General features: G+C 44.1%; 1 protein-coding gene across 1 annotated transcript; it reads left to right on the top strand.

The window, feature by feature from the left end:
* Positions 1-142: 142 nt before the first annotated feature.
* kctd3 (potassium channel tetramerization domain containing 3) lies at positions 143-12,942 on the top strand. The gene is made up of 19 exons (XM_030090041.1): positions 143-554; positions 772-825; positions 2,175-2,220; positions 2,579-2,652; positions 2,735-2,793; positions 3,463-3,543; positions 3,679-3,834; positions 4,232-4,322; positions 4,944-5,134; positions 5,282-5,397; positions 5,547-5,634; positions 5,794-5,910; positions 6,056-6,226; positions 6,312-6,467; positions 7,145-7,241; positions 7,326-7,519; positions 7,623-7,761; positions 7,846-7,968; positions 8,563-12,942. Exons 1-19 carry the CDS (start codon positions 484-486, stop codon positions 9,131-9,133), a joined length of 2,595 nt encoding a protein of 864 aa, XP_029945901.1. The 5' UTR covers positions 143-483; the 3' UTR covers positions 9,134-12,942.
* The last annotated feature ends 1,347 nt before the right edge of the window (positions 12,943-14,289 follow it).

Below are 14,289 nucleotides of genomic sequence, written 5' to 3'. Positions count from 1 at the left end.
CACACACTTCATAATTATGATGGTAACTAAGGTAGTATTAACTCAAGAATTGTTTTATTGGCCTTGGTTGTTGATGGCGTCCACGAAAGCGGAAGTCATCTTGTGTGAATTCTCTTGCTTCTCGCGCAGGAGGCGCGTACAGCTGTTTCACGTTGCTAAAATTCTGCGCAGGCTGTGGTGTCCACGATCCCGGACAGAGTGATGCAAACAAGCCCACTGGAAAACAGAGGAATGTCTGTGTGGCTCCCTTTCGAGTGAAAAAAGGGGGAGAAAACCCGTTCTGCCTCTCTTCGTCCAGGATGTGGAGACTTGATACAGACGCAGTCCACTCCGGTCGACTGTAAACACGGCTGTTTTATGGACGGAGGGACGAGGCAGCGGCCGGGGAGTCCGGGGCATCAGCTGAGCGGGGCACAGCAGCCGCTAGCCGGCTAGCCTCCGTGACAGACACCGTGACAACAGACAACAGCTCACTGTTTCATCATGGCCACGAACGGCAGCAATCTCACGCCCGGGATGGGGGAGATCATCCAGCTGAACGTCGGAGGGACGAGGTGAGCTGACAGATGATGGTTGTGGTTTGGGAAAAACAATGAGCTGGAGCAGTTTACAGTGTGTGTGAAAACAGGGGCTCTGACTGCTGCTGTTCTCGGACTGACTGTACACATTGTACCTCAGTGTTTCACTGGAGCTGCATCAGTCAGTCTGCACTGACTCTGCATCTGTCCTCCTAACACGGGTGTTTTTCGTCGTTGTGTTATTAAACGACAGGTTCAGCACCTCCAGACACACTCTCATGTGGATCCCAGACTCTTTCTTCTCAAGGTTGGTTTGATGTTTTCAGCCTTTTGGCCCCCTTATTAAAAAGCACACAGAGTGCACATCTGTAGGAGACATGCTTCTGAACTAATCTGAGAGAATAATCCCACTGTACTGTCACTAGTCTTCTATTTTCATAAATATTTAATCTATTTATAGGAGTTGCACTAATAAGGAGACAGACTGTAATATGCCAGTAAAGACTTGGTAACAAAGACACAGTGAGCATGTTACTATGCTCTACAAAGCCTGTTCAATAAAAATCATATTGCATAATTAATGTTCAGCAAGGATGCTCCATTATCTCCTCTCTGTCTGGCTTCATTTGTGTGATGGAAAATGTCTGGGGACTACAATTACAGCAGACATTTAGCTGAATTTCTATGGTTGGGAGGTTAAACTTTCAGGGCCGAGCACTGCAAAGTGATCAAAATTAGGCTTCAGTTACATTTTCAAAAAAAAAATTCGATTGGACATGTGTCTTACTTGACTGTGCAAACATAAAGGAATATCCATCCATATTTTGTACCACTTTATCTGACAAAAGCTTACTGGATGCTGGAGTTGATCCCAGCTGACTATGGGTGAAGACACGCTGGGCAGGTCAACTCAAAGAGAACGACAACCACACACACTCACATTCAGACCTACATGTAATTTAAAGACATCACCTATCCTGGACTGGGATGGAGAAGCTCCGTATCTGAAGCTGACACCCATGCCCAGACAGGAAGAACATACAAACCTGACAGAAAGGTCCCCAGGTTCAAGCTCGACTTGAAGTGGTGACATTCTTGCCATAAGAGGAGAGTGGTAACACTGCTCGACTGTGCAGCTCTGGACAGTATTCTTGGTTAAAAGCATCAAGACAGCTGATTTACTCCATTTTTGTTTTATGGTTAACATTTGGCTTATCAAAACTGAATAATTGTTCCTTTAAAGCTGGTGAAATGTAATTCTCGCCCTCGTCGGGTAAGTGAGGAAGACGATCGAGCCAAGGCAAATTCCACAGTTGTCACAGATTGAAATGCTGGACAGAGCTCACAGTTTGACAACAGCTGAGAGAGGAGTGTAAACGCCTGTCTGAGCGTCTGCCAGCACACCTGTGTGTGTGTCAGCCTGTCAGTCACTCTGTTACCAGCTGCCTGCGCACGGCGAGAGGCGACTCTTGACTCAGCGCAGTCTTAATCTGCAAACACAACACATGCTCATCCGATGAAAACCTGAACATCAGCATCAAGAAAAGACGTGTTAGAGTAAGAATACCTCCAGGCAGTGCTCACATTACTGGTCAGTTTGGAGGAGTGATTGAGCTAATGGAGAAACTGTGTGTGTGTGTGTGTGTGTGTTTCCAGTTTACTGAGTGGAAGGATATCCACTCTTCGGGATGAAACTGGAGCCGTGAGTAGCTTTTGTTTGCTTCTTCTTCTTTTTTTTTTTTTTTCAAAACTAGCACAGCACCTGCAGGCTGCATCTGACATTAGAAGCATTAAAACAGAGCTTATCTGGCAATAATGTGACATTTTTTGTGTTAATGCAACTTTTTACACGTGAAGCACTTTGCCGACTTGGATTGTACGGTTTTGTGTCTGATTGAAAATGAACAGAAACATGAGCTGTAATTCTACAAAGGCTAGAGACTCGTCCAATATTTCCAAACTGGTGACCTTTCAACTGTGAAAGTACACGGTGTAACTTCTAATCCTCTGTAATAATTTGATATCAGTGAGTAACAAAATCCTGTACGTCTCACTTTCAGATATTTATTGACAGAGATCCAACTGCTTTTGCACCTATTCTGAACTTTCTTCGAACTAAAGAACTGGACTTGCGGTAAGAAGTAACTATGAAATTAAAAAAACAAAACAAAATCACAACAGTTTGATTCTATTTAATTTATTTGCTCTGTCTGTAGGGGCGTCAACATCAGCGTCCTGCGGCATGAAGCAGAGTTCTACGGGATTACTCCTCTAGGTATGCTGCTTTTCAAAGCTTCAGGCAGAAATTGATTCTGTATTCCTCTTCTTATTACATTTACCAACGTTTGAATACATTGTAGAAATGACAAAACCTTTTTTGTTTACCTTGTTCTGTCGACAATGTGATTTTGCTTCAAGATATGTCAGGAGTCACTATGTGAGTTTAAAAAAAAAAACCTTTGAACAGTTTGAAGCCTTATGTTACAGAAGTTTAATACTGTTTCAGTAAAATGTTGTTCAACATTGTTTGAGGTTCAGTCGCAACCTGATTGAGGTCCTTTTAGTTCCACATGCTTTAATGTTGTTTTACATCCTGTTTCAGCGTTTGCAACTTCCCTGTATTGTCTACGTACTTCAATAGGAAAATTAACTGATTGCCCACATAAAAAGATAACAAGCAGCTGTTATACTGAGAGCAAACTAAATCTGCTGATCAGACAGAGGATCTGATCGTGTGTTCATATTTTATCAACATTTAAATAAAGCAAATAAAACAGAAAGATCATGAGGTTTAAAAAAAAAAACGAGAACACCCTACAATTAAAAAAAACTAAGAAATTAGATCAGATCAATTATGGTCTGATTATCTTTATTTCAGAAATATAAATTAATCTGTCAAGAAATTGAAGGTTGTCTGCGTGCGTGTGTGTGTGTGTGTGTGTAGTCCGGCGTCTGTTGCTGTGTGAGGAGCTGGATCGCTCGTCCTGTGGCAGTGTTCTCTTCCACGGTTACCTGCCGCCCCCAGGTAAACACACCAACTGAAAAGTACAGGAAATGATTTGAAAATCCAACAGAACAGATTCATGAAGATAAAATGACATGAATAACCTGCCAATGCAAATTGCTCCGTGTTTTAAAAAAATGAACATTTCCTTGACAGCCGTCCCCGGCAGGAAGTCGGGCCCGTCCTCCGGCGCGTCGGGATCAGCCTGCGACGAGCGGCTGGCTCTCGGTGGAGCGGAGGGCTTCGCCCGTGTGGGTCCCCTCCCTCACCCCTCCTTGTCTGCACCACCTGGAACTGATGACCACAAACTGGGTGATTATTCTCCAGAAGCATTTGTATGGATTCCTGCGCATTCATCTACGACCATGTGTGTTTGAATATCATTTAGGGATCGCAGCACATGTATTGAACATTTCTAAGTGTGCATTAATGCTTCAGCTGATGTGACCTGACATCCTTTTAGTGCGCTAACAGCACCGACTGAATTAGCCTAGTTTCCTCTCGGCCTGCTCTCTCCGGACTCCGATACCAGAGCAGCAATACGTCAGCGTTACGACTGCAGAGCAGCTTCTGCTCATTCACATTGCTTTTGACATCTGTCAACAATTTTAGAAAATGAGAAATACGTAATTAACAAGCTTAACAAACTTAGTGAAATCACCAAGCTGTGAAAGAAGTGTGTTTATTTGCATTGCGTTTGTCTGTGTAGGTCCCGTGGTTGACCCCAGGAAAGTGTTGATTATAGCGGGACACCACAACTGGATTGTAGCAGCTTATGCACACTTTGTCATCTGCTACAGGTAATGTTACCACACTGTGGCTTGGTTAAAAAAAGAAAAAAAAAAGAAACAGCTCTCATTCAGTTCCAGTTGATAAGTGGAAGACATTAAATTATTTATGACTTGAGGTGGAGTCGTTATCTTTTGTGTCTCACGTTTCTCACCCAACACTAACTGTACGAGAGAACAAATGGTGGAAAAAGTTCAGTTTTAAAACAAAAGCACCATGACAGAAGGATAAACTGTTTCTATTTGTGAGGATGAGTTTCTGAACACATTTAATCAAAATGTACCTGGAAAGAAAAGTTTCTACAAGCTAAATGTGAATTCCTCTTCAATGTTGTCCATATTTTACACTTATGGTAATTATATTGGCGCTTTGGGATTATTGTGTTATCATTATTATTGCTGCTATTGTAGTAATGAAAATGTCTGACTTCCTCCGGGATGATTTTGGTTTGGAGATTATTGTCCACTCATGCAAAGAAAAACAGCAATTTATCGTAGATAAACACGTCTCTCCTTCTTTAAAAAAAAAAAAAGTATTTTGATTGTTTACTGCTGACTTCCTGCAAAAGCTTAAAAAACACTAAACGTCCTGGCAGAGAAGAAGATGTATATGTGTGTGTGGTGTCACTGCAGGATTAAGGAATCATCCGGATGGCAGCAGGTCTTCTCCTCGCCGTATCTCGACTGGACCATCGAGCGTATTGCACTTAATGCCAAAGTGGTCGGCGGCCCTCATGGAGACAAGGACAAGATGGTGGCTGCTGCCTCTGAAAGTCGCATCATCCTCTGGAGCATCCAAGACGGAGGCAGCGGGAATGAGATAGGTCGGTTTACAACATCGTTGAAATGGAAATCTTAATGAATACTGTATTTACAGAACATTTTCCCTTAATAAGAATTAGATACTAAATAACTGAATGTTTTTCAGTATCTCTCCATCTGACCATTCGCTGTGTCTGCTGCTGGAACAGGTGTGTTCAGTCTCGGGGTGCCTGTGGACGATCTTTTCTTCATCGGGAACCAGTTGGTGGCGACGAGCCACACGGGAAAGGTCGGAGTGTGGAACGCCGTCACGCAGCACTGGCAGGTAGGAGGATTCACTTTATTTAAATGATGATTTTCACCCAGGAGAAGTTTCATAAATCCTGTTTTTAGATAGTTTGTGATCATTTCCGTTTAAAATGCAGCAAACTGATAGCAAGGTTATATTGAGTATGTATTGTTTGTGTCTGTTAGGTTCAAGATGTGGTTCCTATAACCAGCTGTGACACAGCAGGATCCTTCCTTCTACTGGGCTGCAACAACGGCTCCATCTACTACATCGGTACCCAAACAGCCGCTGTTCTGAATGCTTCAGTCATTCATTTCACTCATGAGAATTATTTTGGGATTTCTGAAAATGCTAAAGATTTAGGTTTTTTTCTTGCCTGTTATGAAATCTCAACCTAGAAATGGCAACATCTGGGCTTTCTCCTCTTTTCAGACATGCAGAAGTTTCCCCTGAGGATGAAAGACAATGATCTCCTGGTCACTGAGCTTTATCACGACCCTTCAAATGACGCCATCACTGCGCTGTCGGTCTACCTCACTCCTAAAACCAGTGAGCTTCCAAAGCCTTTCTGGAGAAATGAGACTTTTTGATGTCATGCCTCCTATTCATTTTTGTTTCCCCTCTCAGGACAGAAATTTACCACATTTACGACTCAAATCTCAGCCGTGTCCGTGTGGTGTGTGTTTGCCGTCAGGTGTGAGTGGGAACTGGATCGAGATCGCCTACGGGACTAGCAGTGGCGCAGTGAGAGTGATCGTGCAGCACCCGGAGACGGTGGGATCGGGCCCCCAGCTCTTCCAGACCTTCACAGTCCACAGGAGCCCCGTGACAAAGATCATGCTCTCCGAGAAGCACCTGGTGTCCGGTGAGTGACGGCGGCACCGACACCGAGAGGGACCCTCTTCATCACGTGTTCTGTGTTTCACACCTGCGTTTTCCGTGCGTTTCAGTGTGCGCGGACAACAACCACGTCCGGACGTGGACGGTGACGCGGTTCAGAGGGATGATCTCCACACAGCCGGGCTCCACCCCTCTGGCGTCCTTCAAGATACTGTCGCTGGAGGAGACGGAGAGCCACGGGAGCTACTGCTCTGGGAACGATATTGGTGAGAGAGCAGACGAGGAAATACAACACACAATCACAAACTATTGTTTTTTATTTTTGGGCTGAGCTGGAAGTTAGGATCACCCTTAAATGAGATTTTCCTTTTTGTTTTAGCCTTCATGCAACAGAAGGTTTAAGATGCTTATGCTTTTTGTTTATCCAAAAACTCTCCTGGAATCCAAATATAATTATCAGAACTCCAAAATCATGTTAGGCTTATTTAGAGCGACACCACAATGAGGGCAGGAACACCTTTAATTTCTGTGTAGCACATTGATCTTATACATGACTCCTTTTTTGGTTGTGTGACCCAGAAAATTCTGTGAAATGAATCTGAAACTGAAAATTTGTTGAAGATTTCAAAAGTCAAATATAACAAAGCTGTGAAGGTGGACGAGAATACACAGGAATACAGTATTCCTGTTAGCGTGTGTTGTCTCGTTTTCTACTGGCAAACCTTCTTTTTAAACATCAGAGCCGCCTGGAGCCAAACTCTGAGCAAAGACCAATCTCCACGGAGTTGAACCAGGGACATTAGACTGCTGGCTTTTGTTCCAGCATCTCAGTTTCATAATTTTAGCTCTTGTTATTGCTCTGTGCTAAATGCAGGCGATTTGCTGTCAGAAATGAACCATTTGATGGTTTGTTGGTTTGACCTGCTTTTCTTTGAATTCCCAGGTCCATTTGGAGAGAGAGATGATCAGCAGGTCTTCATCCAGAAGGTCATTCCCATCACCAACAAACTCTTTGTGAGGCTCTCGTCGACCGGAAAAAGGTAAACCTTCATTATTCTTCCACTTTCTTTGCTTGTTTGAATTTTGCCTCCCACATTTGTTTCACATTTGCTTTCCTGGCCCAGGATCTGTGAGGTGCAGTCAGTGGACGGGACCACCATCTCTTGCTTCATGGTCCGGGAGTGCGAGGGGTCCAGTCGGATGGGATCGCGGCCTCGGCGTTACCTGTTCACCGGTCACGGGAACGGCAGCATCCAGATGTGGGACCTGACCACGGCAATGGACACGGCCAACAAGGGAGAGGAGAAGAAGAAAGAGGGTGAGGAGAAAGATGTACTGGTGAAAAGAAAACTCATGACAGAGCACACACTGTGCTTTGTTTCAACTATCTGTGTCGTGAAGCTGCTCTTGTGTTCTGGCAGATGTTGGCGGGCCAACAGAGGAGGAGCTGCTGCAGCTGCTGGATCAGTGCGACCTGAGCACGTCACGCTGTGCAACACCAAATATTAGTCCCGCCCCCTCCGTGCTGCACCACACACGCCTCAGAGAGTCCTGCTCCAGGTGAGAGTTGGACACGTTCATAAAGGCTCCAGCCCACATGGAGGGTCGGACGATGTGATCAACAGACGCTCCTCTCCTCCTCAGTCTGCAGTTACAGGCTCAGGAGCCCATTCCGGAGTGCCAGGCCACATACGCGGCTGTGCGGCCCTACAGAGAGAGCCCCCTGCTGGCCCGGGCCCGTCGGACCGAGTCCTTCCACAGCTACCGGTGAGTTATTATTATTCAGATGCTGAAAATCTGGACTTCAACTGTTTTGTTTTTGGAGCCAAAGGGGAAAAAATCTCCCAGTAGAAGGGAGCGACAATCGCTGCAACGATGAAATAATTCCCACGCTGAATAACTTGACTTCCTTATCTTTTAAATAAGACTGAGAAAACATCCCCGGCAAACATTTTGGTGGGTGATGAGTTCTCTGATAACTCGTCGTTCCTGGACAGTGACTCACCGCAATGATGAGGGAAAAGCAGATCCACTGTTCAGCCGAGCTCTGCTTCATGCTGTAAACACAGCAGCTGCTTCTTTGAAAGAAAAACAACCAAAAATCCAAAACCTTGATTATCATCACAGTGCTGTTCCTTGCCCCTGTTTCAACTTCCTGTGCTCATCAGAGGAGTAGAGCTCAGTGTGTGTTGAGTTAACCCTGTGTGAACTGTATGAGAACTGCTGGTCCAGAAGAAGATCAAACCCACTGAAGCCGGTTTCCTCTCTTAATAATCAGGTTTCTGGTTTTTACAGTTCACTTGACAAACTGCTATATTTTTAATGTCACATTTTAACTGACCCTTTTATGTCTTTCCTCAGAGATTTCCAGAACTTCAGCCTAAGTCGAGGTGCCCTGGACAGCACAGACCAGACGCCGGGTCACGACCCCGGCCAGACCTCTGATGCCCGCCGCTCGCTCTGCGACTTCGGTTCGGAGGACAGTGAGAGGAGAGCGTCGGCCATGGACCTGTGGGCCTCCCGGACCACCAGCGCAAGCTCCAGCACCGTTATTGGATCCATTTTCTCTGCTGGCGCGAAAGCCGAAGGAAGCCAGGACTCTCCGCGACAGCTTCCAGACAGCCCGGTCCCCGGCGGAGACGTCCGGCGAAAGCTGCAGCCTCAGCTGGAGGACGGAGAGGGTGCGGGGTCGGGGGGAGACGGGGCCAAGGCAGACGGAGGTGCGAGGAAGAGGGGCGTGCTAGAAGGAGGCTTTCTGAGCAGGAAGAGGGCACCCCCCGTCCCACACCTCTCGTCCCTCCCCTCTGGATCCGACGGCGGCAGCGACTCGTCCTCGAACGCCTCGCCGTCTCCAACCAAGCTGGCATCGTCCACCTCGCCACGGCACAGGAAGCTGACCTCTGAACCGTCCAGTCAGGACAGCAGCCTCTGAGAGCAGCTCGGAATTATCTCATGGAGGCGTCTAGTCCATCATAGCTGTTATTTTGGAGATGAGAAAAACACTAAATCGACTGCAGGCACCATCTCAAACCCACAAATCCTAAAGAGTACAACACAGACAGGCAGTCACAGCGCGGCATCTCAACCACAGCAGCTCTTCTCAAGACGTGACACTGATCCTCCGGATGGAACTGGAGCTCTTCTGTCTGCGCAGCCATCTTAACTGGCGCTGGCATGAGGAAGTTTTCTTTTTTTTAATTTCAAATGGTTCTTCTTAGTCCTGATCAACAGGACAAAGGTTCTCAGCCGCTGTGTGTGGTCGTGTTGACGATACATCTAAAGAAACACACGGGATCGTGGCAGAAGTGTGTTTGAGCAGGTACTGCTGGGCCTGTCAGGCTAAAGCACAGGAAAAAAAAAACTACAGTACGGTCATTAGATCCTAATATCAGCGACAAACTGGATATTTGACTCGTGAGACCAGTAATCGGCTCCAAAACAGCATCCCATATGCACGACCTTGTCCTTTAACTAGACAAGTCTTTATGTGGACTCGCAGTCTGATTCTGTTGTGACAAAAACACACATTTTAATGAAATGCATTTTTTCCAGCTTACAGTTACTTTTCCTGACCAAATGAGTGCATATCTAAATATGTGTTTTATACTAGAAACTATAACTACATATCACCCTAAACCAAAACGTCTGACCTAAAGCTGTATCATCAGTCCTATGAACTAATGGCTGGAGTGAAGTTTCATTAAAAAAAAAAACACAACAAACTGAAACAAATATAGAATATTTAACATTTATAAATAACATCGTCTTTTGTTTCAGGCTAAATAAAACAGTCTAAGTCACTTATATTACCAGAGGTGGCTGATACAAATGGAATTTTCCTAAAAAAAATAAAATAAACAAAAGTTTTCATGCCATTAGTTCACGAATGTGTTGATGTCTAAAAAAAACATTATTTTATGACTACTGGACGAGATCGGAAATGGGAAAACGGCGTCACGTGAGATCGGAAATACAATGAAACATTTAGATCCAGTGATCGTCTCGTCCATCTTGACTGACAGCTGTTCAGAAGACTCTTTGCGTTAACCTCCTCAATCAATCTCATGGCAGTCCAGATAAGCCACAATAACCCTACTGGTTGATCTGCAGCTGAGACATAGTGAGTTTTTGCTTGCTGTCTGTTCATTTTGACTGATTTCACAATGCAGATTCTAAAAAGTCCCCCAAATCTCAGTACAGTTTTACTTTGTGAGATGAGTAGAGCTGGTTGCCGTGACGGTCTGTTGATGATGGTCTCATGGGTTCCTGTCAAAATGTGCAAGTTGTCCTGTAGTGGATTTTAGCTCACCTAAAACATGTTACCTTTGTCAGACTCTTGGAAGCTACTTGAACCCTGAAATCTCTTGCTGCAGCCGCAGACACGGCAGTTATTGTTGCGAGAGATTCAGTCTTTGGCGGCCCCAGCGTGAAATCAACCATCTGTTTAACAACGGAGTGAAGCTGCACAACAGAAAGTTAACGGTCTGGTTTGGTGACATGTTCAGCATGCATGGTGACCTGCAGAAACGAGCAACCTTCACGCAAGTGTGTGCCTGATTTTCATTTTCGCTGGAAGTTCCAGTGTAACTGCAGAAACTCCAGTTTGAAGAGCTGGCTGGCCCTCAGCTGAGGCCCACAAAAAGACACTATGGCATGAATACGTGTGCAATACAATAATATTTTGAAGGTTTTGAAGGATGGGAAGGGTTGTACACCACAAAGTTTAAAAAGTGAAACCACAAGGTTTTCCCCCACTGACAGTGAGTGGTTCCTTCATTATTTGGTGCATACTGTATTTCTGGAAAAGTTGTCATTCTCCATGAGTTAAGAAAAATGCTCCTGCTTAAATTCAGCCTTGTTTTACATTGGTGCCTGTGCAAAATCATGCTAGTAATTTATTTTCTTATAGTTTTCTAGTTTTCTTTAGGGGTGGGGGGGATTACCGTAACGCTACACTCACCTTAATCTGAGGACCTACACTTCATCACTTTACTTCCCTTGAAACTGGTGGATTTGCGTTGTCTTGTGTTGAGAGACTGCTGCAGTGCCTTATATTACCGTTCTGACTGAGGAGGACTGTGACCAAAGGCTTGTGACGATGGAGGCGCGAGGTGAAGCTGTCCACGCTGGCTTCGGATGAAATCCTGACAGGACAGGGGACGAGTCAGACCCTATGAGCGGCATTCTGTCTGAAATGACACAAAATAACCTCTACGTACAATATATTAGGACAGAGAGCAGGGAACACGTGATTCTGTAGCTTTTTTTTGTACTTTGAAGTGAACCAACTCCTGACCTATGACGACTACACACCAGCCTGCGAAGGCCTAAAATAACAAACTGAATTACTTCTGAACTAAACTGGCTTCAAATCTTTTGGATCCCTTGTAAAATGTTGGTTTGCTTAATGATCCCTGGTACTTTTGCGGGATCACCATGAAAGCGAGGCAGGGGCAGAGTGTCGGTACTTATCATTTGCCAAATTCAGCACTGATGTAACGTCATTTATTGGTGATCATGTGTTCCTTACTTGTACAAAACTGTAGATTTTGATACACTGACTATATGGAAAAACAGACATATAATCAAAACAAAATCCTACTCTGGATGCATTGGTGTGTGTGACGTGTGTTGATACGTACACTCTTTGTATAAGGCCTGTACTGCTATTATCCTGCTATTGGACCTTACTGCATTTGCACTTGCACTACGAGGACTAATAGTACAATAGCTTACTAGTATTTATTTTATATAGCTGTATTAAAAAAAAAAGAAACATTTAAAAGTATATATTTTAGCACCTAGTTGTTTGTCTGCAGTTTTTCGGTGGTCCCGCTGTTATTGTCTGGCTACGTTTACATTATATCACAGCCAGATGCTAACCAGCTAAAAGAAAATGCATATCTGTTTATTTAAAGTGACCCGGGCATCATTGTTTTGTATTGTGCGTGCTAGAAATGCTGCATTAAGTTGTTATATTATTTTACAGTTGCCTTTCGTACTTCTCAAATATAAAGTTGATTCTGAGTCACAGTGTTTGAGCAATTTGAACTGTTTGCTAAAATCTCCCACAGTACTGAACATCTCTTTCCAACTAATGTTTTTTTTTTTTTTTTAATCATCACTTTTCACATGTTCAAATAATTTATCTCTGAAAGGAACAAACATTCAGCTATTTAGATTTACTTTTTCATATGAATGTCTTATTTTTTTTAAATGCATACACATGTATCCACTGTATGAAGTAGAACGACTATACATTGTTCTGTGAGCACTAACTTTATTTCGGCTGTCTGTACACAACATGTCACGGCATTAAAAGAACTAAAATAATGGATCAATCTCTCAATGCGCTGTGTCTTGGAGAACTCCAACACTGATTTTAAAGAGTCTTTTCATATAAGTTTTTTTTTTAGGGCCCAGACAGCTGAATATTCTACAGCGTGGAGCTGACGTCTGATGGTGATCTGCTTTAAGCGCACTACAGACAATGAGGCTGACGTCAAATTACATGCACTCCATGTAAAACATCTTCAGGCCGTGGTGCGAACGCTGGCCAATCACAGTGCCGAGGCCGAAGAGGGAGAAACCTCGAGGGACAGAAACACAAATGTTTCACACGAGATGAACTGAGAGGCGGCATAATGAGCCAGCTCGACATGATCTCAAAACTGTTGAGCAATAAAAGATGTGTGAATTACAAAAAAAAAAAACTGAAGAGAGTGAGGATAATAGGTCCCCTTTAAATGTGTCATTTGAGCTTCAGTTTCACCTTTAAAAAGAAAACTTGGTGAGAAGAACAGAGGCTGAAGAGAAGCTGTCAGTCACTGCCGAGGGTGGAACACACAGTTTGTTTGAATATTGTGCCGAACTGCACAATTTATGTGTCGTCTGCGCGTCTCCGAGGTTGTGTGTGTGTGTGTGTGTGTGTGTGTGAGTGTGTGTCTCCCCGGCGCTTTCATTTCACTAACCTTCCCGTTCAGACAGTCTCCTCTCTGAGACGCCGTCTGTCGTCATTGTGATTTATGAGTTTAATAAAACCTGTGTGTGTGTGTGTGTGTGTGTGTGTGTGTGCGTGCGTGTGTGTAGCTTAGGGCCATACTGTCCCTTACAATCACTCCACGAGCTCTCTTTTCACAGCCTCTCCCTCCCTCCGTGGCTGACAATAGCTGTGAATGTGGCTGTGAATGTTTTAGAAGTGCCCTTGTCAGACTGGTGTCCTTGAGCGAGGGCATGGTTGTTACTGCCAGTTTGTTAATTTCAAACTTGCCTTGATGTCCCCTTGAGGGACGCGGGAGCAAAACTAAATTACTGCTGCATAGTTTTGATGGAGACGCCGGCCCTCTGTGTGTTTGTGCGACTGTGTGCGGTAACTAAAGTTTCAGTGCAGCTGGTAGCACATCTGTGTGGCACAAACTCAGCAGAAAAGGAGAAGTCCTGAAGTGACACTTCAGCCCGGCGACGATGAGGAGCAGCCTCAGTTTTAACAAACATCCACTGATCTGCATGGAATAATCTGGTACTGTGAACGGCTCACATTATCTCTAAGACTCACGCGCACGCACGCTTACAACCATATCATTGTATGAGCAAGCTGTTTCACATTCATATATGTATTTAAACAGATAATATCTAAATAGATATTCAGACTGTCCCGATCTCAACCTCATCACTGAAATGAAATTGTGTATCCTTGTGGCGTTTTCGTCGTTCTCTTGTCATGTTGTCCTGTTCTTACAGCTTCATGTGTTTCTATTTTGCGATGTGCGGTTTAAACATCAGAACAGGTACACAGAAGCATTTTTTGGTTGTTGTTACTGCGTTTTTTTAATATGAACATCTCATTTCACAACAGAGTCAATAAAAAAAAGCAACATGCATGAGTTTGGGTCTTTTTTCTAATATCAGAGATTGTGGGTCATAATAAAAAGCTGTTTTCAATTTTGTGTAGTTTATGAAACTGGGTTTTAGGCAGAGCAAAGTAACACAAGAAGAGAGGAATATTTTATTTTTATGATTTCCCAGAAAAACAAAAACATTGATCAGTGACTCACCTATAAATAAGCTTTATTTGTACAACATCATAAA

The sequence above is a fragment of the Salarias fasciatus genome, chromosome 1, assembly GCF_902148845.1.
Source record: "Salarias fasciatus chromosome 1, fSalaFa1.1, whole genome shotgun sequence".
Taxonomy (NCBI): domain Eukaryota; kingdom Metazoa; phylum Chordata; class Actinopteri; order Blenniiformes; family Blenniidae; genus Salarias; species Salarias fasciatus.
The sequence above is the reverse complement of the archived record's forward strand: the minus strand, read 5'-3'. Positions and strand labels throughout refer to the sequence as shown.